Source organism: Hemicordylus capensis, chromosome 9, assembly GCF_027244095.1.
Source record: "Hemicordylus capensis ecotype Gifberg chromosome 9, rHemCap1.1.pri, whole genome shotgun sequence".
NCBI classification, from domain to species: domain Eukaryota; kingdom Metazoa; phylum Chordata; class Lepidosauria; order Squamata; family Cordylidae; genus Hemicordylus; species Hemicordylus capensis.
This window is the reverse complement of record NC_069665.1, coordinates 17593589-17617671: the sequence shown is the minus strand read 5'-3', so window position 1 is coordinate 17617671 and position 24083 is coordinate 17593589. Positions and strand designations below refer to the sequence as shown.

At 48.1% G+C, this 24083-nt stretch overlaps 2 protein-coding genes across 5 annotated transcripts; one reads left to right on the top strand and one right to left on the bottom strand.

Annotated features, from left to right (window-relative positions):
* Positions 1–350: 350 nt before the first annotated feature.
* Positions 351–13132, bottom strand: LOC128334247 (C-factor-like). Of its 2 annotated transcripts, none has more exons than XM_053270730.1 (6): positions 12586–13132; positions 7692–7743; positions 5913–6100; positions 5165–5323; positions 3444–3554; positions 351–584 (listed from the first exon to the last, which is right to left on the bottom strand). In XM_053270730.1, the coding sequence occupies exons 1-6, from the start codon at positions 12733–12735 to the stop codon at positions 465–467; spliced, it is 780 nt and encodes a 259-aa protein (XP_053126705.1). In that variant the 5' UTR covers positions 12736–13132; the 3' UTR covers positions 351–464. The 2 variants fall into 2 exon arrangements, with proteins under 2 accessions (XP_053126705.1, XP_053126706.1); XM_053270731.1 differs by lacking the exon at positions 12586–13132 and adding an exon at positions 9373–9396.
* Positions 13133–15313: 2181 nt separating this feature from the next.
* LOC128334251 (C-factor-like) lies at positions 15314–22034 on the top strand. 3 transcript variants are annotated; one of them, XM_053270740.1, is made up of 6 exons: positions 15314–15713; positions 18112–18163; positions 18515–18621; positions 19172–19330; positions 19705–19815; positions 21300–22034. In XM_053270740.1, exons 1-6 carry the CDS (start codon positions 15567–15569, stop codon positions 21411–21413), a joined length of 690 nt encoding a protein of 229 aa, XP_053126715.1. In that variant the 5' UTR covers positions 15314–15566; the 3' UTR covers positions 21414–22034. The 3 variants fall into 3 exon arrangements, with proteins under 3 accessions (XP_053126715.1, XP_053126716.1, XP_053126714.1); XM_053270739.1 differs by having other exon boundaries at positions 15317–15713; positions 18515–18702; XM_053270741.1 differs by lacking the exon at positions 19172–19330 and having other exon boundaries at positions 18515–18702.
* The last annotated feature ends 2049 nt before the right edge of the window (positions 22035–24083 follow it).

The following is a 24083-nucleotide window of genomic DNA, read 5'->3' as shown; positions in this document are numbered from 1 at the left end:
CCCTGGTGGCGCAGTGGTAAAGCTGCCGCCCTGTAACCAGAAGGTTACAAGTTTGATCCTGACCAGGGGCTCAAGGTTGACTCAGCCTTCCATCCTTCCAAGGTCGGTAAAATGAGTACCCAGAATGTTGGGGGCAATATGCTAAAATCATTGTAAACCGCTTAGAGAGCTCCGTCTATAGAGTGGTATATAAATGTAAGTGCTATTGCTATTGCTATTACCACTCAAAGTCTGTGTGCAAAAGTGGCTAATTTGCACAAGTGTGGCCTGTGTCTTGAAATGCAGAATCAGTGAGTGACACGAGACTTACGTTGTCCTAAATAAATAAATAAATAAAATAATTGTTCATATGATTTTCCACAGGATGTGATGCATTTATTGTGGACAAAGGCACAGGCAGGCAGGCTCATTGCCCCTAGGAAGGGTTCCTCCTTGTAGTGCAGACAAGAAGGCAGGTGGGCATCTCACCAGGGGAGAGCTTCCCCCTCCCAGTTCACAAAAGTGCCACTGGCTTTCTCAGTGAGACGGGCAAGGGTGCTCAGGGTCTCCCGCACACTCACGTCCACAGTCAGTGGGGCCTGTTGCTGAAAAGAAGGAATAAGTGAGTTAGACAAAGACCTGCACTGTGGAAAGAAAGACAGCAGACAGGAAGAATCACAAATGGATGAGATAAACCAAGAGTGCACTCCATAAAAACTTTCCTAGGAGTTCAACTATAAAAGGTAAAGCAAAAAGGAAGATTAACAGAATTTATAAGACTGAAAGAGGGGAGGCAAATAAGAGCCAGCATAGCATAGTGCTTATAGTGCTAGTCTAGGACTGGGGAGACCCGAGTTCAAATCCCCATTCAGCCATGAAACTCACTGGGTGACTCTGGGCCAGTCATGTATCTCTCAGTCTAACCTACCTCACAGGGTTGTTGTGAGGATAAATATAACCATGCGCTCCTTGGAAGAAGGTAAAGGTAAAGTGTGCCGTCAAGTTGATCTTGACTCCTGGTGCCCACAGAACCCTGCGGTTTTCTTTGGTAAAATACAGGAGAGGTTTACCATGCCTCCTCCACTGTATGAGATGATGCCTTTATGAGATGAAAGGCAGTATGAGATGATGCCTTTCATCATCTTCCTATATCGCTGCTGCCTGATATAGTACCAGCGCAGATTTGAACCGGTAACCTTCTGCTTGTTAGTCAAGCATTTCCCCACTGTGCCACATAAGGTGGGCCCTTGGAGGAAGAGCAGGATATAAATGTAAAAATAAATTAAATAAATAAATAAGAAAGATCATTTTTCTATACTTAATGGAGTCCACTTTTGGATTTTTGAAAGGTGAAATTTCATATAGATTTTAATGTTTATAGTAAGTTGGTATTGTGAATGTGTTAATTTCTTGACTTATGGCTATGTGGACATGTACAGTAATGGTAGTTTAGAAAAAAAATTGTATTGATTTTTTTTTATTTTGCGTATTGAAAATTGTGTTTACTGAAATTTTTTTTGAAAAGTCTTACTAAATTCTGAATTTAGAAAAAGGAAAGAAAGCATGCTTGATATCTGCACCACTTTCTTCTGGAAGTTCATGAGGTCTAAGCATCGACACGCTGGTCACTGGGGAGGTAGCTAGCGGTATTCAAGGTGCCCCAAAAACACAGGTCTTGAACCCAGCAAGCCATGGCAAATTTCAAGGTGCCCAATGGTTACCACACCGCCAGGGGCACTGCCATCTGCCCCTCGGCCCTCCCCACCCCCATGGCTTGCTGCCACCATGCCACAGCTTGCCTCCTGCCATACCACCCCTCACCACCATTTGAGGGGGGAACGACGGGAGCTGAAGTGGCGAGGAAGCCTGCTAGAGCGCCAGTCTTCCAACACTCCTGGGTAGCTTTTCCTCTTCCCTTGCTTCCACACAGCCGGAAATTGGGAACACACACAGCTCCCAAACCCGGGTAGAACACAGTTGTTGACTGTGTGAAGGACTTTGTGGTGTTGGTTTGTTTTTAAGTGGAGGTAGAAACCACAGAACATGTACTCCTCTTGTGCCCCTTTTACAGAGACTTTTGGGCCAAGCTTATATTTCTACTGCTTTGCAAGTACCCGGGCCGCCCAAACCATGTCTACCGGATGAAGACCCAGCCTTCACATTTAACACTGCCAAATTCTGTGTGGCAGCATGTAGGATGTGCCAGGCCGTGACTACCAGGCCGTTCCCTTGCATCTGCTCTGCATAGTTTTAAACCGCTGACTTACTTTTTTAGTGTTCCTGTTTAGATGCCTTATTTTATATGCCCCGTTTTAACCACCACGTCTTGCATTTTATATATTTCACATTTTATATGTTCATAATTGTCTAAATACAGCTGTTTAATAATCTCATAGTTACCCTCTTTTCTAAGGATAGCAGTTTTATAGTATTACTAGCCTACCCACACAGAGCATCTGTGCGCTCTTTGGGGCCGGCTGTTCTCCCCTCCCTCCTGCCCCACTCTCTTGCCCTCCCTCCCTCCTCTCGCCTGGCCTCCGTGGCCGGGCCTGCTGCCGCCTGGCCTCCACAGCCAGGCTTGCCACTGCCGCCTGGCCTCCACGGCCAAGCCAGGCCGGCCACTGCCGCCTGTCTCTGTGGCCAGGCCGAGCCCGCCTCCGCTTGTCTCCGCGGCTGGGCCCGCCACCACCACCTATCTCTGCGGCCGGGCCCGCCACCACCACCTGTCTGCACGGCCGGGCCCACCGCCTGTCTCCGCGCCTGGGCCAGGCCTGCCACTGCCTGCCTCCGCGGCCGGGCCCGCCATCACCTCTGGCCTCCACGGCTGGGCCTGACGCCGTGGCGACCAATCCTCCTGGGTGCGCCTCCTCAGCCTGCGTGCATGTGCAGTTGGAGTGTTTCATCCCATGAAATAACAGGATGTGACACTCCATACTCCTACTGTGCATGCACCTCCTCGCCCTGTGCATGTGCACAGGAGGAGTATCATGACATCATGTGATGTCACGGGATGCCACACTCCAGCTGCACACGTGAGCAGGCCGAGGAGGCCAGTCTGCACAGGCCAAGGAGGGGGAAATAGCGGCAGTGCACAGGGCGGGGGCCAGGCAGCAGTGGCGGGGCGGGGTGGCGGATAAGCTGTGGGGCCAGCTGGCCACCCAAGAGTTATTTTTTAAAATTAGGGGGGCCTCACAGTGTGGGGGGGGTCCAAAGCCTTTCAGCCTCGGGTCCGGGCACCAAAAATACCTAGTGCACCCCTGCCTGCCTGAAACCTTGGAGAACTGTTGCTAGTCAAGTGTAGACAATACTGAGCTAGGTGGGCCAAAGTATAAGGCAGTCTCTTGTGTTACTATGACAATAGAGGGGTACTGTCTACTCTGAGTTTTCCTTGGATGTAATCCAAAACATTTTAATAAATTTAATTCCTCCTGTGTCAGGATGAGATTCCACCAGGAGTCACCTACCTGTGTGTTCCCCATGTCTGTCTGCACCCAGCCAGGATGCAACGTAATGCACAGGATCTCATCTTCTGCAAATCCCAGGGACTGGCAGCGGGTGAGCATGTTCAGAGCCGCCTGTGAGGGAGACAAACCAGAAGCAGGGAAGTGAATGATGCATCTCGGTTCCATGAGGTGGCGAGAACAAGTCAAGAGAAAGGTTTGGTAAGTGTAGGGGATGTTATTTAATGCTCCTCCAATGAACAAGTAGCTTTCTTTTTCTTTTTTTCAGTGGAAAAAAAAATACTCCACCCTGAACAAAGCATCTTACTGCAGAAATTTCAATTTGACCCTGAATTAATAAAATAAAATAAAATAAAATAATAATAATAAATTCAGAAGCAATCTCAGATTTCTGCAGATGTTATTAATATATTCTATAGAGTTCCATAAGCAAAAATTGACAGTGGGCAAGAGAACAGAAGAAAGGTGAAGGAGATTTATCTAGAAGCAACATGTGATGGACATGGGCAACAAGATTTTTTTAAGTTTATCATTTCTGGTATTTAGGATATGTAGCTACCAACTCTCAATGGCTTCTCCCAATTGAAAGGTGGGTAGCACTTTGACTGAAGATTTTGGAGGGTGTTCAAGGGCAGCCCTACATGTAGTCCATTACAGTAGTCTATCTAATGCAGAAGTGAATGAGGCATGAATGACAATAGCTACATCTCGATCCAGTGCTAGCTCCAGGAGTATTCCCAGACAATGAACATGGTCCTTTGACCATTCCCAGTAATTAGGCGTTTTTCAAAACTCAATGAAGGGGAGTTTGACAGCTGTGTTGGGTATGGTCCTCTGAGTGATTTGCAATTGCAAGGGTGGGGGCGGGGGAGAAAGGGGTTTTGGCAGATTGGAGAAATTCTGTGGAGGGAGTCCAGGAGGGGAGGAGGAGGGAGAAATTCCTGAGTTAAACACAAGCACAAACTGCAAAATGTGCAGAAGATATGCAGAATGGAGACTACAGCTCTGATGGAACCTGAGTCCTTTTTGTCTGAGCTGATTCACCTGCAATTTTCTTCATGGCAGAGAGAAAGCAATGATTTCTACTTTAAACTTCCCTGCCTCTTAGATGGTCTGGGGTAGGTGGGTAGGAGCATGAGGTCATTTACTCACAAAGGTAAGTTCATTATAAAAATCAGCAAATATTTGGGTCAGAGCCAGCAGGTTCAGGTTAAGTGTTCTGCTCCTTTCGGCAGCTTGGCAACCTGTCATGCCGCTCTTCTGTAACCAGCATCACACACACACACACACACACACACACACACACACACACACACACACACAGCTCTCTCGCCTCCTCCTCTGGGATGGGATTGGTTGGAAGAAAAACCCGGAGCAAGCTGTGGAAACGCAGAGGAAAAAGATCTGCCAGGGTTTGCGGAGAGGAGCCGACCCTATCTGAACTGTCCATTTAATCCCCTGAATTAAACATCTGTGAATCTGCTGCGAAGCAAATTCGCTCTTCAGGTACCCCGCGGCATGAAGCCATGTGTGAATAACTCCCAGGTAAGGGTAGGAGAGACTCCTGCCTGAAACCTTGGAGCAGCCACTGTCAGTCAATGTAGACTACTGAGCTAGTTCTGACTCAGTATAAGGCAGGTTCTTAAATTCCTATGTTGTTTGACAGATGTTTCCAACAATCTTCTTAACATACTGAGGTGAAGTTAACTGAAACTCATAGTCACCTTGCTGCAACGGTAATTGGGGATTTGTCCCAATTTCCATGCAAAGACATTTGTGATGGAGCCGCATTCGCTAGATATGTTGACAATGGCGGCTTTGCTGCAGCTCATCCCTTTCTGGGGGCTTTCCTGAGATGCCTTCCTCAGCAAGGGCAGGAACGCCTGGAGAAGAAAAGAGGAGAATCAAGGACATCTGCAGAGGCAGCGAGAGGAACCAGGGCGGCCTTTCCATGAGGTGAGGTGAGGCAGTCGCCACAGGCAGCAGATGACTGGGGCCCCAGCAAGGCAGACAGATGCCCCCTCTGCTACCCATTATAGAGAGAGATGGGGGAGGAGGGTGCATGCAAGGAGGACAGCATTTGGTGCTCGGCCTCGGGTGCGGAGAAGTCTGGAGCCACCACTGGGCGGGACCCGGAATCTCTTCATCAGGGCAAAGGCCACAAACATGAGTCCAGCAGTTCCTCGCTAGTGGCATGCCAGAGCTTCCTTATCATTCATCCACTCGGCAGCTCCGTGAAATCCTGGCTCAACAGATATGAATTCCCCCCATCACTTCATAACCAGGAAGACTGCATCTCTTGAATCATTGCCTGTTATGGAGATGTTGAAATATGCTCTCTTAGTGCTGGGGAAAAGGCAAGCCTGCCTATGATCCATCACCAGGAAGCACTGCCAACACGTCACCTACTTTTCAAACGTCAAGAATTCTGCGACACCTTCTGGTGAAAGAGGGACCACAGGATGGCCTTACCTGGCTCACGATCATGGGTCCTATCACATTGGTTTGGTACACCTCAGCCATGTCCTCCGGCGTCTCAGACTCCAGAGAGCTCCTCCTTACAATCCCAGCATTGTTTATCAGCAGATTCAGCCCGGCTCCTTTCAGCTTCTCAGTGACTCTGGCTACAGCAGCCTTGATGCTGGATGGATCAGTGGTGTCTGTGGCAGCAACGAGAAAGTGCTCATGGTAATTAAAGTGAGCCTTCTCCGGCCCCGATCCAGCCCTGCAGAGTCCCTGCCCTGCTGCCCTCTTGGTGGCATGCTCCCTTGTTCTGGAAGCACAAAGGATTGAAGATAACTTCCCATATCACAATTTACACATTATGAATAAATAATAGGGGTGTGCACAAAACCGGGTGGCCTGATTGGGTTGGGGTCTGAATTGGACCCGAACTGGATCGGGTCAGTTCGGTTCGTCACCCCCTCAACCCCTTCCCAGTTCAGTCCGGGGAGGGGTTGCGAACAATTTTTAAAGAATTATTTCATTTTATTTTTACTTACCCCCTCCGAGGCCACAGGGGTGGGTCTCTCTGGAGGTTCCCCCTCCCCCTGCTGGCCTCCGTTATGTGACAAATTGCCCTCCAAAATGGCTGATGTGATTGAGGTGAGGCCCGGAATGGGCCAGAGACTGCCCGAAAAGGGTGATTTGACACATAAGGGAGGCCAGCAGGGGAGGGGAAACCTCCGGAGACACACACACCCCGTGGCCTTGGAGAAGCCCCCCAGATAGGTTAAGTGCAAAAAAAGATTGTGAAACACACACACCCCCAACAACAGGGGTGTGTGTGTGTTCAGTTCTACACCAGACCATCGGACCTGTTTGCATATCTCTAGCAAATAACAACTGCAGCGGCAAGGTGAGAAGCACATGACACCACGCTGGGGAAGAGAAGGGGTGAGCATGGCGGCCTCAGAAATTAGCAGGGTAGTCCCAGAGGCAGGACAGCACAGATTCTTGGGACCTGTGAACCCTATTACAGCACTGCCCCGATGCATAGCTGAAAAAGAAGACTTTTTTGAAGATCATCTGGTGGGATTTCCCCGTTCTTTCCCCCGTTCTCTCTCTGCCTCACTCCACCTTTCATCTCTCTCATTTTTCTTTTTAACTCCTTTTTTCTCATTTGATATTTCCTGTTCTGATTGTTTTTTTAATGCCATATTTATGGAGGCTTGAATAGTGATGGAATATGTAAAACACTTGGAGAAAGTTATCTCTTTTTAATTGGGAGAAATTTTTACACTGGATTTGAAATGGCAAGGAATGCATTGAAAAGGAGAGGAATTTGGGGGATTAAATGGACATGGATAATAAGCATACACATGATAAAGCAATTTAAAACTGGTTTTATTGGTATCAACTATGTACTAAGATTAATAAAATTAATAATAACCATTTGCATAATCACAGAAGTCTTTTAAGTGGGTAAGAAGCCCGGCTCGCTGGCATGGAGCCGGGCGTGGAATGCGAGCCAACCCCTGCAATTGTGAAAATAACAGTGAACTGCTCCGTGAATGCACCCTCTGGGAGATGAACTGCATATCCTCAGATACAAAATGCTATCATATGACTGCTCAGAATATACGCTGTAGCAGACACACAACCTGGGCAACACACATGTAGGCTGAGTGCAACAAGGAACCACTACAAATTAAAAGTGCAAAGAGTTGATCTTTTGGAGCAGTCTTGGTCTTCAGCTCCTATCTCATCTATGCAGGACAAGGATTTTGCAGAGGGGGAGCAGGCACATACCCAGTGAGACGACCACAACTTCCTGATGCTTGGCAGCCAATGTTTTCAACTCCTGAAAGAGAGTAAAGCCAGAGTCTTAAGTTGCAGCAGCAAGTGCTGGAGAGGAGATGGTTTGAGGTAGGACAATGAAGGAGACAGGAAGGGGTTGTTAAGGCCTGCTAAGTGTTTGTTTTCACCAGGAGCTTTCCCAGACAGCAGGCTTTACTGCGGGTTTATGTGCTTTACTGTGGCTTCCTGCACGTTTACTGCGAGGCTTTACTGCGAGTTCAAAGTTGCCAAAAAAAACCCGACGCAAAAAGTGGGATTTTAAAACCTTGGGTATGAATCAGGCTTCACTCTAATGTGCAATGAAAAACCCATGTGTGAAGCGGAAGGGCTCCCTGGTAGCTCGCAGGGAGTTCAGGGTAAATTGGCCGGTATGTGAACAGGCACCTCAGTTCCAGAGGAAATGTGAGCTAAAAGCCGGGTGTGAAAAGGCTGCACGAGGCTTTACAGACAGGGCTGTTACCCCGAAACTCCTTCGGAAGAGAGTGTGTGCATTCACACACCAGCCAGATGTACTCTGAAGTCCCTTCGAGATCCTTGGACCCACTCCACACACAAATCGGGCTTTGTCTTGTGAATTCTAGCTTCTCGAGTTCTTTCCGGGTTTTTAAAATGCTGCTTTTAAGCTTGGGTATGAAGCAAAAAAAAAATTTTAAGCAAATTTTTAAGCAAATAGGGAGAGGCACTGTTGTAGAATCATTAACATGATAAGAGGGAAACTGTCTTTGAAATGCAGATATAGCTCTTTAGTAATCTCTCTCTCTCCCTCCCGCCCCCACCCCCCGCCACCATTGGCTAGAAGGAAAACACGGAGGCATGTCATGTAAACTTGTAAAAACAAAAACCGAGAGCAGAGGGGAGGGGCTGCTTCCCTCAATGCCCCGAGTGTGATTCGACGTGGCTCCTTTCAACATTTACCCCGCAACATGAAGCCATGTGCGAATAATTCCCAGGAGATGCATCTGTTGTGTTTGTATGGCTATGCAAAGAGCCTTATAGAATATATCTCAGCTTGAACAGTTAGCTCTGCTCTGATTGGGGGTTCCAGGGAAGAATTTGAAGCATTCATCTATATTTCATACGGGAACAAGCAGGGCTGTCCCTAGCGGGGTACAGAGCTGGGGGCGAATCAGCATGTGCAGGGGCCCCTTAACATTTCAAATAAATAAATAAATTTATATTTTACATAAAACCAAGACACAAACATACACAGTTTAACACAGCAGAGATGCACCTAGGTACATTTACCAAACTCCCTATGATACAGTCCTTTGCTTCCCATTCCACACACCTCCCACTACACACACACACTCACACACACACACCCTCTGGTGCACTCCTTCCCTTCCTACCCCTTTCCTTTCCACTCTACATACCTCCATCTACACACACACACACACACACACACACACACACACACACTCCCTCTGATGCACTCCTTCCCTTCCCACCCACATGTGACCAATATTTAAGGGGGTCACCTGTAATTAGGAGTATTGCTTTGGAGAGGCTAGTACAAGTCCCCAAAAGAAAACAGATCCCGGACACCAGCTGGATTTAGTTCATCAGTTTATTGTTACATCCTAAACATCAGCTAAACTATAGTCCATTCACTCACACACACATACATACTCACCAGCCCCATTTAAAAGGTGATCAGTCTTTAAAATGGGGTGTTGGAAGAAACTGTGGGCCCCACGATCTTCAGTGCTTCTCCGGGGAAGCATCTGTAGATGCCTGGCTTTAAAAAGGGTTGCCTGTCCTTTGAGGCTGTTTGATGTTCTGTGTTTACATCCGTCTGATCCCAGGATCGACCTTAGCCCTTGTTTGCCAAGCAACTCCTTTTCCTGCTGCCTTCAGCATTTCATTCCGGTCTTCTCTGGTCCTTCTTGGGGTCATCTGCATTTCTTCCCAACATTTGTTCTGTCTTCGGGGCTGGTATGTATTTTGCTCACTCATGCATTCTTTCAAACACACACAGACAGAGTTATTTAACCAGAAGTAAATCATTCTATGAGGTTTGCTGACAATCCTTGAAGTGGGAGCAATTCCCCTTATCAACATCAATACTTCATTCAGTTATACATGTAGGCTATAGAACTATGATATAAACAATCACTTTTATTCAAATAATAATACTAGTTGTATTACATGTCACACACACCTCCCTCTACACACACAGAGAGAGAGAGAGAGAGAGAGAGAGTCCTCTGATGCACTCCTTCCCTTCCCACCCCTTGACTTCTCACCCCACACACCTCCCTCTACATGCAGGGCTGCTCAACTTTGGCCCGCCTAGAGATGTTGGCCTACAACTCCCATAATCCCTGGCTATTGGCCACTGTGGCTGGGGCTTATGGGAGTTGTAGTTCCAAAACAGCTAAGGGGCCTAAGTTGAGCAGGTCTGTTACAGTCTACAGACACACACCTACAGTACACACACACAACACACACACACACACACAGAATGCCTTGTCCCCTCTCTATTTTGCTTCTCTGCATTGTGCTTCCCTACAGGGCCTATGATAGGGGGGTGCAGAGAGTACATCGTACCTGGGCCAGGGAGCCAAAGTATTAACTGTAACCTATATTACACGTTAGTGCAACAGTTCATAGCTTATCTATAGAACTTTTGTGGCCTAATGATGTTAACTATGATCGCCAGCTTGGCTACGCCTATTCAAAAGACCAGGCATCACATATTGTACGTTCTGATAAGCCAATGATTCTATGCTACAAAGAAACTTAAGATGGTCTGGCATTTACTGGTTCATCCCATGGAACTGGTGATTCAAACAATGGACACTTTTTAGGACTCATGGATCTGCTCTCCAGGTGGGACCCCATTGTTCAGGAACATGTGCTAAGTGTCGAGGAGTCACAGAAAATGAGTGAGTGGCTTCAAGCACATTATCTGTCCCCTGACTCACAGAATGCATTTATTGCAGAATGCTCACATCTTGTGAAACGACACATTTTGCTGGAGAGGCAATCTGCAAAGTACTTCGCAGTAACAGTAGATGCCACACCAGTTTCCTCCCATATTGAACCAACAACATTTCTTTTGAGATATGTACTTTTAAAAGAAATGAAGTATGAGATTCAAGAAAGATTTCTCAAGTGTGCAGATTGTAGCAACAAAAGAGGGGAAGAAATTGATACAAAATATTAGCTGGCATAGATATTTGCAACAAGGTGATCCAAGCTAGAGATGCCACACTGGATGTTGAAGTAGCAAACATAGAAACTCTCCTCACAGATCTGACAAAACTTCGAAACAACTGGAAATGCATGTGGAATGAAGCCAAATTGGTTGCATCAAACCTAAAGCTAGAAATAAAACTCTCCCGTAGATGTGGTAGGGTTAGGCACATCCAGCCCATTACTGCCCTTAGGGAATGGATGCCGTTTCCTGATGATGATGAGGATGAGGATGAGGATGAGGATGAGGATGAGGATGAGGAGGAGGATGAGGATGAGGATGAGGATGAGGAGGAGGAGGAGGAGGAGGAGGAGGAGGAGATCTAGGAGGCATCCTACCCTCCCTCAGGAATGAGTTAATGATATTAACTAGGCCATCTCCAACCATTTCCCTGCTACATAGAAGCAGCCAAGTCAGGCAAGGATCCAGAGAACAAGTGGTAGGTAGGCCACACCTCCCCAAGCAGCTTGTTCACGTCCTCAGGCATCAAAGACTGAAACTGATCCAATCTAATACTGCAAGAGGGATTGCTAGACACCCCCTTAATAGACTCTACAGAAACAGTGGAATCCAAGTCAGCCCAAATACAAGATATTTTGTCCACAAAGATCTCATTAAAAGCATCACAGCAGAACATAGTCTCTGGGGACTGGTTCAAATGGGAAGGAGCCTAAATCAAACTCCTCATAACTCCGGGACAACTCTGCTGAACGCGAACCTGCAGAATCAATGCACACAGACCAGAATTGTTTTTTTGCTGCATGCATCACTTCTGCATAAACCTTCAAATAGGCTCTATGCTGTGTCCTGTCAAATTCGAGCCAAGTTCTCCATTTGTGTTCCAGTCGCCTACCTTGCTGCTTCAGACTTCGCAACTCCTCTGTATACCAAGGGGCCACTTTTAAAGCAGGTCGGAAGGGACACTTAGGAGCGATCGTGTCTACTTTAATGATGGTTTTAAAAAATGTAATGGTGTCTGGTGATTTTTTTAAAAAGCAGTGTAATCTGAAGTATGTTTACCCATGAGTCAGCTTCACTGAGTTCAAGCGGATAACATCCCATGTTATGTATTTCAGAATCTTTCGTCCCAGTTATCTTCCCTAACTCCAAGCATTTCTCCCATTAAATCCCTATTCAGCCCAGTTCAGTTCAGCCCCCTCAGTGCCTTTTGCTGGTGTCTCCTTCTGATTCTTGGGTGACCGTGAACCCCTTTAGCACAGGGAATGGTTTTCTCATTCCTTGCTGTGCAAATTGATTGGGGGACTTTTTGTGGGTTACACTTATATAGATATTTAAATAAACAATAATATATTCTTTCTTCTTCAACTACAACTACTACTATTGTTTGTGTTGTTGCTGCAGCTGCTCTACTCTTACCCCACTTTGGATCCATCCGACCCCTTTACTTTAAGTTCTGGTTTTTCTATGCCTCAAGGGGTAACTCATCTGTGTTTAAAAGATCTTGTGAACGCTTCCTACAGTACCAAACCTGGGAAAGGAAAGTGCATGAAACCTTGGCAGGGATCTTATACACACATCCTTTGTACCAAGGACTCAGGCATCTATTTCTTATTTAGTAGTAGTAGTATTTATTTATTAGTAATTTCCAACGTGGGTACAGACAGTGGAATAAACCCTGAGCCTCACCTGGGCACGTGGTCCCTCTGGATCCCGGCAAGTGGCAAAGATCCATTCTGGCCGGCTGCTTTTCGCAGCCAGCTGCCTGACAAGCTCGAAGCCGATGCCCCGGTTGGAGCCGGTCACCAGGACGCTGCGTGGATCCAGCCCTGCTGCCATCTCTCTGGCTTGCTGTGCTTGACGAGCGAGATCCTGCGTGCAGCCCCCAGCTCAGCGACCAATGCCACGCGCAGCTCCTCCCTGGGCGCTTATATATTATGTGGCTTGGCGGGCTCCTGTCGCACATCCGACGTTATATAATGTGGCTTGGCGGGCTCCTGCTGCAGCTCGACCTGGCAGCAGCACATCCAAAGTCGACACGCCACTGCCCAAGGCCCGAGCTCAAGGGGCTTGGTTGACCGCTCCCGCCTCCAGCCCTGCCCAATGGGAGGAGGCTGCAGAAGGAGGACTTGGCGGCTCCTGCCGCCGCCACCTCACTGCGCCCGGCGGCGGGCCTTCCGCACTGCCAGTGGCAGCCTTCTCTCTCACCTGCCTCGTACCCGCCCAGCCCGCTGCGCGCGCACACACACACACCCAGATCCCGCCTGCAGGCTTGCATGGACTGCGTGTAGCGACGAGGAGGAGGAGGAGACCGCTGAGCGCTCTGGGAGCCCACGCGGCACACCTTGCGCCCTTCGCCTCGGATGCGTACGGTGCTGGGGAGAGGGCCGGGGTGAGCACGGCCCCCTCTCCCCTGGCGACGCCCCTGGCGCATGATGCATGGGGCTAGTCCAGCGCTGTCTGCCCCTGATAACAGAGCGGCCGAGCTGCTCTCTCCCCCTGAGGCAAAGGACTGGACAGCCGCCAGGAGCCCTCCTTTCCTCGGAACGCCCGAGCTCCGTATTTGCCTTGGAGACTGTTTGCTCGAGCCTACAGCTGGCAGTGCCAATGCCCTGACCGGGGGCACAAGGGCAGTTGCCCATAAGACCTGGCGGGAGGAAAGCTTCTCGGGTTGTTTTCGAGTCAGAGAGTGCAGCCAGAGAAGCAGCCGAGGAGAAGTACCGGCGCTCCTCCGCGGTCCCGGCGCCTTTGCTTCCGTTTCAGTCCGGCCTCCGCCGCCGCCCTTTATGTTCATTTATCTATTTACTTATTTACACAGTCAGGCAGGTGTTGTTGACTGGTGGGTTTTATCCAGACATCGAGTCCTTCCCAAGGAGCTGGGATGCCAGAATTTTATTGTCAATGGTTATAGAGATCGTCGCAGAATATAGGCTGTTCCCAGTAAAGTTGCTTTTTGTAATTGGCTGATGGTGATTTCTGTGGTGTTGAGGTGTATTATTATTAATTATGATTAATTAGCAATAGCACTTACATTTATATACCGCTCTATAGCTGGAAGCTCTCTAAGCGGTTGACAATGATTTAGCATATTTCCCCCCAACATTCTGGGTACTCATTTTACCGACCTCGGAAGGATGGAAGGCTGAGTCAACCTTGTTCTTCTTGTTGTTGTTGTTATATGTTTGTTATTAAAAATATTTATACCCCATCCCTTCAGTGCACAACTGCTTGGGGCGACTTACAACATTAATACATACAATACAAAAATACAATACAGAATTTAAAAATTAGGATTAAAAAGTTAAGACCAGGCTAAAACCACAATTAGAACAAGTTTTCAAAATTGAAAAGTAAAGACTATCAGTGAAAAACTAAACACTAAGAAACCTACCAAATAAAAGCAGAGGATAAATAAATTATTTAAAAGTCTCTCTAAAAAAGATGTTTGTGTGCAGTTGTTTCTTAAAAACATTGAGGGGGGAGCATGGCAAAGCTCTTCTGGACAGGTGTTCCAGAGTTGAGGGGCCGCAACTGAAAAGGCCCTGTCTCTAGTTTCTGCCAGCCGGATCTCCTCCATTACTGGTGGGGCCATGAGCAGGCCCTAAGATGTTAGGCATGAGACAAGTTCTCTGTCCATGTAGAAGGCTCAGGGCAGGAATGGTAGCTATGCCAGCACAGGTTTTGGTGACGCTATCAGCAAAGTGACTAAACAAACATGTTACTGTCAAATCTAGAAGGAGAGTGGAACTAAAGCTCTGGGTGACAAGGATTTGCTGAAGTTATTGTCATGCCATTTCCTCACGCGCCATGGCGAGCGAGCAGTGCTCCTCGTCCGCTGACAAGAAGTGGTGAAGCTCTTCTATTTCAAAGCGGGAGAGCAACTGGCCCACTCCAGCCCCAACACAGCATCCCTCCAGTGGCTGTCGCTGGTATCTGCCTTAAGTTTCTTTCTGGATGGATTGTGAGCCCTTTGGGGATAGGGGACCACCTTGTTTATGTATTCTTTCTTTTTCTATGTAAACTGCTTTGAGAACTTTGGTTGAAGTGCAGGATAGAAAAATATTCTGAGTTGGCAATGGGAAACCCCTCCTACCAAAGACAGGCTCTGTGGGAGCCAGCCAGGAGTGGAACTCGACTTGATGGCACACTTTACCTTGACCTATCTAGGGATGGGGTGAGGGAGGGCCTAGAAGGGGCAAAGTGCATTTCTGGGCGGGCCAGCTGCATCCCACATGTTAGATTTGTGAAACAGAAATGGGGGCGCCTCACCCGCCCGCCCTCTGCAGCCACCCTCAAATCTTTTAAAGCCAATCACGTGTTCGGGATGATGTCAATAGCTCAGGGGCAGAGCACCTGCTTTGCGTGCAGAAGGTCCCAGGTTCAATCCCTGGCTGGCAGCATCTCCAGGTAGGGCTGCGGGAGACTCCTACCAGAAGCCTCGGAGAGCCGCTGCCAGTCGGTGTGAACAAGACAAGACAAGCTCCCTGCGTTTCTCTTGAAAGGGAGGAAAGGCTCCTTTTTCCAGGCCCGGCACTGAGTGGCTGCCGCAGCAGGAGGCCGCGAAGAGGCGCGCTGAGCAGAGGAGCGGGAGGAGGTGGGGCGAGGAGGCGGCCAAGTCTGTCGGCGAGGTCAGAGGCCGCCGCGGAGGCCGCCGCGCACCGGATGCTCGGATGGCGGGGCTCGGAGCGCGCAGCGTCCTGGTGACCGGAGCCAACCGCGGGATCGGCCTGGAGCTCGTCCGGCAGCTCTTGGGCAAGCCCGACCCTCCGCAGTGGGTCTTCGCCTGCAGCCGGGAGCCGGACGGGGAGCGCGGGCAGGTACGGGGAGCAACAGCCGCTTCCCAGGCAGGCAGGTGGCTAGCGGGGCTTGGGGCTCCCCAGTCGGCGTGCGCGGCCATGGCCCTCCGCTGCGCAGGATTCCTGGGAAGCGCGCAGCTCCGCCGCGGCCGATGGGCTTACTCGGCGGGGCTGCTCCCGCCTTGCTTGCTGGGCGGTCAGGTTGTTCAGTACCGAGAAAGCGGCTTGTTGCGGGGGAGAGGAGCGAACTGTGCCCATAGGCAGAGAGGATCTCACACCTGGGAAATCTGCAAAGCGCTCCGCACCTTTGTACTACTCGGCACTGGGCCACTGTGCGCTAGTTCAGGTTTCAGGACAGGCGAACCAGCTGCTTCGAGGTGGGCGGGGGAGCATTCCTGGGTGGGCGAGCTGCGTCCCCACGTTAGGTGTTTGAAAGAACACGTGTTTCACATTAGAGCTCTCATCTCGAGCATAATTGCACTGGAATAAATCCTGTTGTCGGAATGTTTTGAAGAAGATTGGAAACCATTTTTGTTGTAGCTAAAGAATTACTTACCTACTATGGACTTGACAGCAGGGTTTGAAATTTAGTATAAATCGCAGGTTGGTTAGATTAATTATGTTTCTGTAAGGGTTTGAACTTATGTTTTGAACTATTATCATAGCAAGGGTAAATTGTATAGTTGTTGATTCACGAGGAAATGTGAGCGGGAAGTCCACCTTTTATGTGTGTATTTTTAATGAATGATAATATTGCTATTGTTAAAATCAATAAAAATTGAATTTGCAAAAGAAAGAAAGAAAGAAGGAGATCCTGTTGTCCATAAATGGGGAGGGGGGCAAACTACTTGTCTGTTGGGGGGGTGCTTGCCCCCGCCCCGTGAGTTGCCCATGGCTTCTTACATACATAAAACTGTATGTATGTATTTATGGAGGGGTGGATTTCACCTTCTTGGCTAGGAGTGCAAAAAGACATCATAAATCTGTCTTGAGTAACTGTAAATACAAAACCTGAGATGGAGTGTAGAAACAAGTGGAGCCGAGAGATAGCGATGGGATGGGGGAAAGGGGGTTCTGTATTAATTCAGGTAAGGGACTATTCCAGAGGATCCCAAACTGCCAAGATGGACTACAGCCCATCATCCGGGGCCATAGTGGGGATTTGGCGTGATGGGAATTGTAGTCCAGCCACTTCTGGGGACCAAGGTTGGGGACCCCTGGACTGTACCATTTAGATCAGTGTGAAAATGTTGTGTACATATTTGGTTGAATCCAATCATGTATTATCTCTCTTATAACTAGAAGAGAATGGTCAAGATCCAGTCAAAGTTAGGCACTTACAATAAGTTGGTCTTGGTTTTATTGTCTCTATCCTTCGGGTGCAACACCCCAAATATACAGTTTTGAAGTCTACTCAGCATAATTAAGTATATCAAATTATTAAAAGTGTCCTTAGGACAGCATGTCTCACCACTGGTAATTAAAAATTATCCTGGCATGCCAGGGCCAACCATTCCACCTTTTGATCAATCTCTCTTTTTTTTGCCAATAAAATCATATGAGATTGTTCTTTCTTTTGTGAATTGCACCAGGAGTCAAACTGGGAAGGAAGCAGAGGAGCAAAGTGTAACTCTGGCCTCTGTGGACAGCACAGTGGTGGGGCTACAGCATCTGTTTGGCAGGCAGAAGGCCCCAGGCACAGTCCCTGGTAGGGTTGGGAAAGATGCCTGCCTGAATCTTTGGAGAGTTGTTGCCAGTCAATGTAGACAATACTGAGCTGGATGGACCAATGGCCTGACTCCGTATAAGGCAGCTTCCTATGTACCCCATGGTCCAATCCTAACCGCCGGTCGCTACAGGTCTTAGTCAGGTCTTGGGGTGGTCAGTGCCTTTGGGAATTGGGCCATACGTCAGTGGTAGAGCATCTGCTTTGCATGCAAAAGGCCTCAGGTTCACCCCCTGGCAGCATCTCCAGGAAGGCTGGGATATGCTCCTGCCTGAGACCTCGGAGAGCTGCTACCAGTCCGTGTAGACACTGGTCAGTCCTGAGCTAGATGGGCCAAGGGTCTGACGCAGTATATACCAGCTTCCTATGTTCCTTCACATTTGGTTAGGAGCAATATCCTCTACATTCCCACACATTTTCACAGATGCAGCTCTTCCAAGTTGATGGAACAGCCATCAGGAACAGGCTTAGGCCATTTGCTGAAATGGCAGGTGAATAAAAGGATGCATTTGGGGCAAAATATTGAGATAAGAAAGAGAAAAGTTTGAACACACTGTGCCATGGCCAGAAAAGCCTACCTGAAGAAGAGTTCTGTGAAATTTGAAGGCTTGTATATTCAACCACCAACCTATACATTTGCCTACTCTGGGTATTCTTCTGCTTCTCATTTTTGTCTGTTTTTTTTTCTTAAAGGAATTGCGGAATTTGGCTTCCAGACACCCAAATGTTGTAATGATAAAACTCGGTATGTCCTCTCTCACCCACTATCCTTTATGCTGCAGATCAGCATAGAGTTAGAACGGGCAGTTAAAGACTCTCCTCTTTAGAAGGTCATCTTAGCATTTCACATGCAGTGGGTATTGGTGATCTTTGGGATTTAAACTTGGTAATAATTAAGATTCCAGTTTTTAGCCAGCATTAGCCATTAGTTTTATACTGCTTTGCCTAATTTTTGGGTTTCCTGCTATTTTACTGTGATTTGTTGTTGTGAGCTACCCTGAGCAACATTGTGCTGGAAGCGCAGGTTATAAATATGTTCAATGAATGAGCAAGTTATTTGAGTCTCTAACCATCCCTCCCACCTCTGTCTCTGCAGATGCTACGAGTCCTGCAAGTGTTAAGGATGCCGCAGGCTGCGTGGAGGATCACCTGAAGGGCTCTGGGCTCAATCTGTTGATAAACAATGCAGGGATTTATAAAGAGGTGGATCTGGAAGCAGTGGATCTGGAAGACATGATCAATAAATATAAGACCAATGTGGTTGGGCCACTGTTAGTAAGCCAGGTATGGGCACACTGGCCGTAGGGTCAGAGTTCAGAGCAGAACAGAGTTCAGAACACTGTGAACACAGAGCATGCTGGAGTTTGCTCGCAAACAGGGCTCACTGCCAATGTCAACAGCAGGGGGCATAGTTAGGGCACGAGGCACTGCCCATGAGCTAGGTGGCCCGGGTTCTTTGAACCGCTTCGAGCAATGTTGGCTCCGCCCTTGATTCATGTCACCACTCAGCCACAAAGCTGAGACTTTAAGCCAGTCATTAACCAACCTCCCAGGGCAGTTGAACTGTAAAGTATGTACAGTGCCTTGAGATTGTTTTGGAGAAAGGGCAAGATTGGAAAAATATGACCATTCCTGAGTGTAGAGTGTTTCATGAGAAGGAACCCTGAATGAACGGAGGTGTCTGATGCAGTGGGCGCCATGGTTTCCTCCTGCTTCATCTTGACCTCCCTGTTTCCTCCCACCTCCACTCCAGGCTTTCCTGCCTCTGTTAAGGAGGGCCGCCCAAGCCAGCTTGCAGGAAGGGCTGAGCTGCAGAAAGGCAGCCATTGTCAACATTTCCTCTCTCTTGGGCTCCATCAAGTTAGTCTCGCTAACCTACGGCAAGCCCGCAATCTCTTACCGCTGCAGCAAGGTAAAGCACCACTGCTCGCCCAAAGAGCATGGCAACTGCCCCGCTACTGGCCCTTTTCCATGCCCAGGGAGGTGGGTGGCCACAGGGAGGGGAGTGTCAGTGGACTTGGTGGCCTTTTCTAGATCATGGAAGAACTCCATCACACATCACATTTTCCCAGGCAGGGAGCTAGCAAATCTGTGCTTGCAATTGCATGTGATGGTCGGCTCTCTGTTGAGTGTCCCTTCTGTAGCAAACCCAAGTTTCCCTCCGTGTCGTGTGAGATGGCCCACGTTCCAAAGCTGCTGCTAATCCTTTCCAGAGAAGATGAGATGCTTTGCTCTCTTTGCAGCCACACTTGCTGCAGACTGTCTCTCCCACCCGCCTTCTTGCAGGCTGCTCTTAACATGCTGACAGAGTGCCAGGCTATGAGCTACAAGGAGGATGGAATTCTGTGCACCATGATTCATCCGGGATGGGTGAAGACAGACATGGGTGGCCAAGAGGTGGGTGCCATTTTGAGTAGAAATGTTAGCAGATAAACATAGGGAGCTACCTTGTACAGAGTCAGACAATTGGTCCATCTGACTCAGTATTGTTTACACAGACTGGCAGCAGCTTTTCCAAGGTTGCAGGCAGGAGATGCCTCTCTCAGCCCTATCTTGGAGATGCTGCCAGGGAGGGAACTTGCAGTCTTCTGCGTGCAAGCGTGCAAACGCCCTTCCCAAAGCAGCCCCATTACTTAATATCTTACAGTGCTCACATGTGTCTCCCATTCAAATGCAAACCAGGGTAGTCCCTGCTCAGCTAAGGAGACAATTCATGCTTGCTACCACAAAACCAGCTAGACAGATAATGGATAAACAGACCTTAAAACAGTGGTGCATATGCTGGTAACATCCAGACTTGACTACTGCATTGTGCTCTACATTGGGCTGCCTTTGTACATTGTCTGGAAATTGCAGCTGGTACAGAATGCAGTAACCAGGTTGGTCTTTGGGGCTACCTGAAGAGATCAATTACACTGGCAGCCAATACATTTCCAGGAGGCTTTACAGACAGGGCTTCTAGCCCGAATCTACTTCAGAGGAGAGTGTGTGCATCCACACACCAGCCACACTTACCCCAAAGTCCCTTTGAGATCCTTGGACCCACTCCACACACAAATCAGGCTTTGTGATGCGAATTCTAGCTTATCTTGACGTATTTCCAGATTTTTAAAATGCTGATTTTAAGCTACTTTTTTTGAAATCACCAGAGCAAATAGGGAGAGGCACTGATGTAGAATCATTAGCATGACAAGAAGGATGCTTTCTTTAGAAATGCAGATATTGCTCTTTAGGATGCTCTCTTCCCCCCCCCACCAAGGAAAACGGGGACACATGCCATGTGAATGTGTTTCAAAACAAAACCCAAGAGCTGACGGGAGGGGCTGCTTCCCTCAATGCCGCAAGTGTAGTTTGGCTTTGCTCAACATTTACCCCGAAGCATGAAGCTGTGAGCAAATAACTCCCAGGCGAAATATAAAATGCTGGTTATTACCTATAAAGCCCCAAATGGCTTTATTATTCTCATTAATTGTTATATTCTGCTTTTCCGTTCCCAAACTGGTTGACATACAAAAAGAAATAAGATGGTTCCGTCGCAAAAGTGCTCTCAGTCCAAAAAGGAACAAAGTAGACACCAGCAACAACCACCATTAGTAGGGGATGTACACTGCCTAGGGATGTACAGTTGATTTCCTTCTACTAGAAGAGAATCGCCATTTTAAATGGTGCCTCTTTGCTCAGTTAGCAGAGTATGAAATTCCAGGGGCCGGATCTGACCCTGAGGGCCACCACCCTCCTCAGCATTTGTGGCTGTAGGGGAAAGAAGCTCAGATGGGGAAGATCTCCCACTCAGCATGCAAGAGTAAAAAGCCAGCCAGCCATCCCACAGAGAAAGGCCTCGACTGTGATCTTTACCCTCCACTTCCGCTTGTCCCTTGCAGGCTGACGTCACAGTGGACGAGAGCGTGCGAGGAATCCTCAGTGTCCTTTCCACACTCAGCAATGAGCACAGCGGTGCTTTTTTTGATTGGAAGGGCAAGAAGCTTCCTTGGTGAAGGTCCTATATATCAATAACAGGCGAGACCCAGCCGGGATGAGAGTTTGTTTCTGTGACCCACGCCCTGGGTGCCCAAAATAGCCTCTAAAAGAAGCCAGCACAAGTCTTGAAGCCACTTTCTTCAATCGGTTTGGGCAGAACTTCTCAGACGGTGAATAAACCTCCTTCTGTTCAGAAATGTTTGTCCTCCTTTATAGGCCCAGTGTCTTCAGATGGTGCAGGAAAAAGAAGTCTTGGTTTGCATGGCATAGTGTGGAACCTAGCTGCCAGATGCAAGATACAGTGATGCAGGATAATTTCTCCTACTTTCCGCATGGAAAGTACCCTTACGAGATCACCTTGCTATCCATGTGGCTGAGTCTGTGTGTGTGTGTGTCCCACCAACAACTTTGCAATTGCTGTACTGATTTGCCCCAAATTTGGTACAGGTACAAGAGACTGCCCCCAGCAAGCTAGAAGCTGAGTAGAAAGAAAGTACAGAGGACTCTGAGTAGAGACCAGTATAGAGCCAGGTAGTGGTTGTATTTTTTCAGCTTTTTATTTCCCCCTGACATGATCTGTAAGTAACTGTTTTGAGTGTGTATGTTTTGCTGTAAAATAAATGTTTTAATTGAACTGATTTTCCCCTGAAAATTAGAGGCTGGTTGAATTGTCTCCACCCCACGCCTATAAAGCCTTTCCACACTATTAGTGTTTTGGGTTTTGGTAATTTTTGAAGAGCTGTTGCAGTGGACTCAGCCAGACAAAAGGAAGTTATCCAGACATGGCTTTTAGCTCGCATCTCCTCCGGAATGGAGGGTGCGAGTCCACATATCAACTGGATTTACCCTGACGATGCTGCGAGCTAGCAGGCACCAGTCCACATGTGATTCTGGTTTCCCCCGAATTAGGACTGCATATTCTAGTTTAGCCCGGTTTATATCCACAGGGGGAAAAATCCACGATTTTTGTCATTTTGGGGGGACAACTTCGAGTTTGCAGTAAAGCCTCTCAGTAAATTTGCGGTGAAGTCTGCTGTGTATAAAAGTCCTTGGTGGCAGTGGCAAGAGGTTAGGAGGAATAGAGAGTTGTTCCTCCACACATGGTGGCAGAGGTAGGCTAGAAAGCTATTCCTCCACAGACTGGGATTCAGGCATGGAGGAGGGAAGGGAGATCAGAGGAGGTAGGAATCAGCCTGGCAGCACACTTGAGGGGTTGGGAAGGAATCGGCACCCAGATCTTGATACTGGGAAAGCTGGAGAAGAGGTTTTAGAAAGAAAAAAAGCAGGAGGAAAGAGAGGGAATATGAAAAAAAGCTTTAAAAAATCCGACCTGACAATATCAGGTCGAATTTTCTGGCTTTGAACAGGACTCAGGAGTGCTTTTCAAATTTCCAGGGTGAGATTTTAAAGCGAGCTGCCCTTCCCAGTTCTACACAGAGTCCAGTCCTATGCACGTTCACCTGTGAACGTTAATTTCCTCTGAATTCACCAGGAGTTTTTTTCACACAGTGTTTTTACTTCGAATCTCTCCCGGAAGTGGCGGTGCTGGGGACGGGGTGCTTTCACACTTCAGCCAGATTCTCACTAAAGTCCCTGCGAGATCTTTGGGGAGCACTTCACACACAACTCGGATTTTTCCTTCCAGTTTAAGCTTAGCCCACTTTAGAGTAAAAACCTCCACAACCCTGATTTCAGTGGCTTTTTGGGGATAAAGTGAGAGCAGCTGCCAGGAGCTTTCTCACACAGAGGCTTTATCCCAAATCTCCTCGAGAAAGGCTGTGTCGCTACAGCCAAATTCCTGCCAAAGTCAGTTTGATGCCTTTGGAAGCACCCCACACACAAATTGGGCTTTTCCTGCTGGATTTCACCTCATCCCAGTTTATATCCGATTTTAAAAAATCCTGCATTTTAGCAAAGTTTCCCGGAAAATTCACTGCAAGGCTCAGACGTCCATCTTTACATTTATGTGATAAGAGCAAGACACGCCTACAGAAAGCAAAAACAAAGCCGCCTTGCTGCCTTGCCTTCAACCCTGCGGCAAAGATCTGAAAACCCAGGTTTTAAGACTTTTTGCTCTTTGAAAGTTTTTGGAGGGGGGAGATCTGGGAGGAGGATTTGCAGTCTTTTGTAGAAAATGAGCATTTCCTTGCATGCCATCCAAGCTGGGATGGGGCTGCAAAAGCAGAGGCGATGCTGCAGGAGGGCTGACGTGTGTGTGCGTGTGTGCGTGCGGGTCATGGCGGGTGCGGGGTGGAATAGAAAGCCAAGGCTGATGGCTAACAGGCAGTCTGATCCACAACCCAATTAAGCAGAAGTGTAAGTGTGTGTGTGTGTGTGTGTGTGTGTGTGTGTGTGTGTGTGGACTTCAACAGAGCCAGATCACAAAGGATGCTTTAATTACTAAACCCTTGGGGGGGAAGGAGGCCTCCTCTAGGAAGCCATTGGCCACAATGAAATCACAGGTGTGTGTGAACCTGCACAAAAGAAAACTCGCAGTAGAGAGGGGAGGGGCTGCTTCCCTAATGCTGAGCGTTTCATTCGAAGTGTCTTCACTCATCGGATACTCTTGAGGGCTGGAAGTCCTGTGTGGGGAAGCTCCAGTCAAGCTTTTGAGATGCAAGCTTTTAAGAAGCAAATAGGAAGCTGTAATGCCACAATCTTATTCCAAGTGGCTTCCAGGAGCTGAA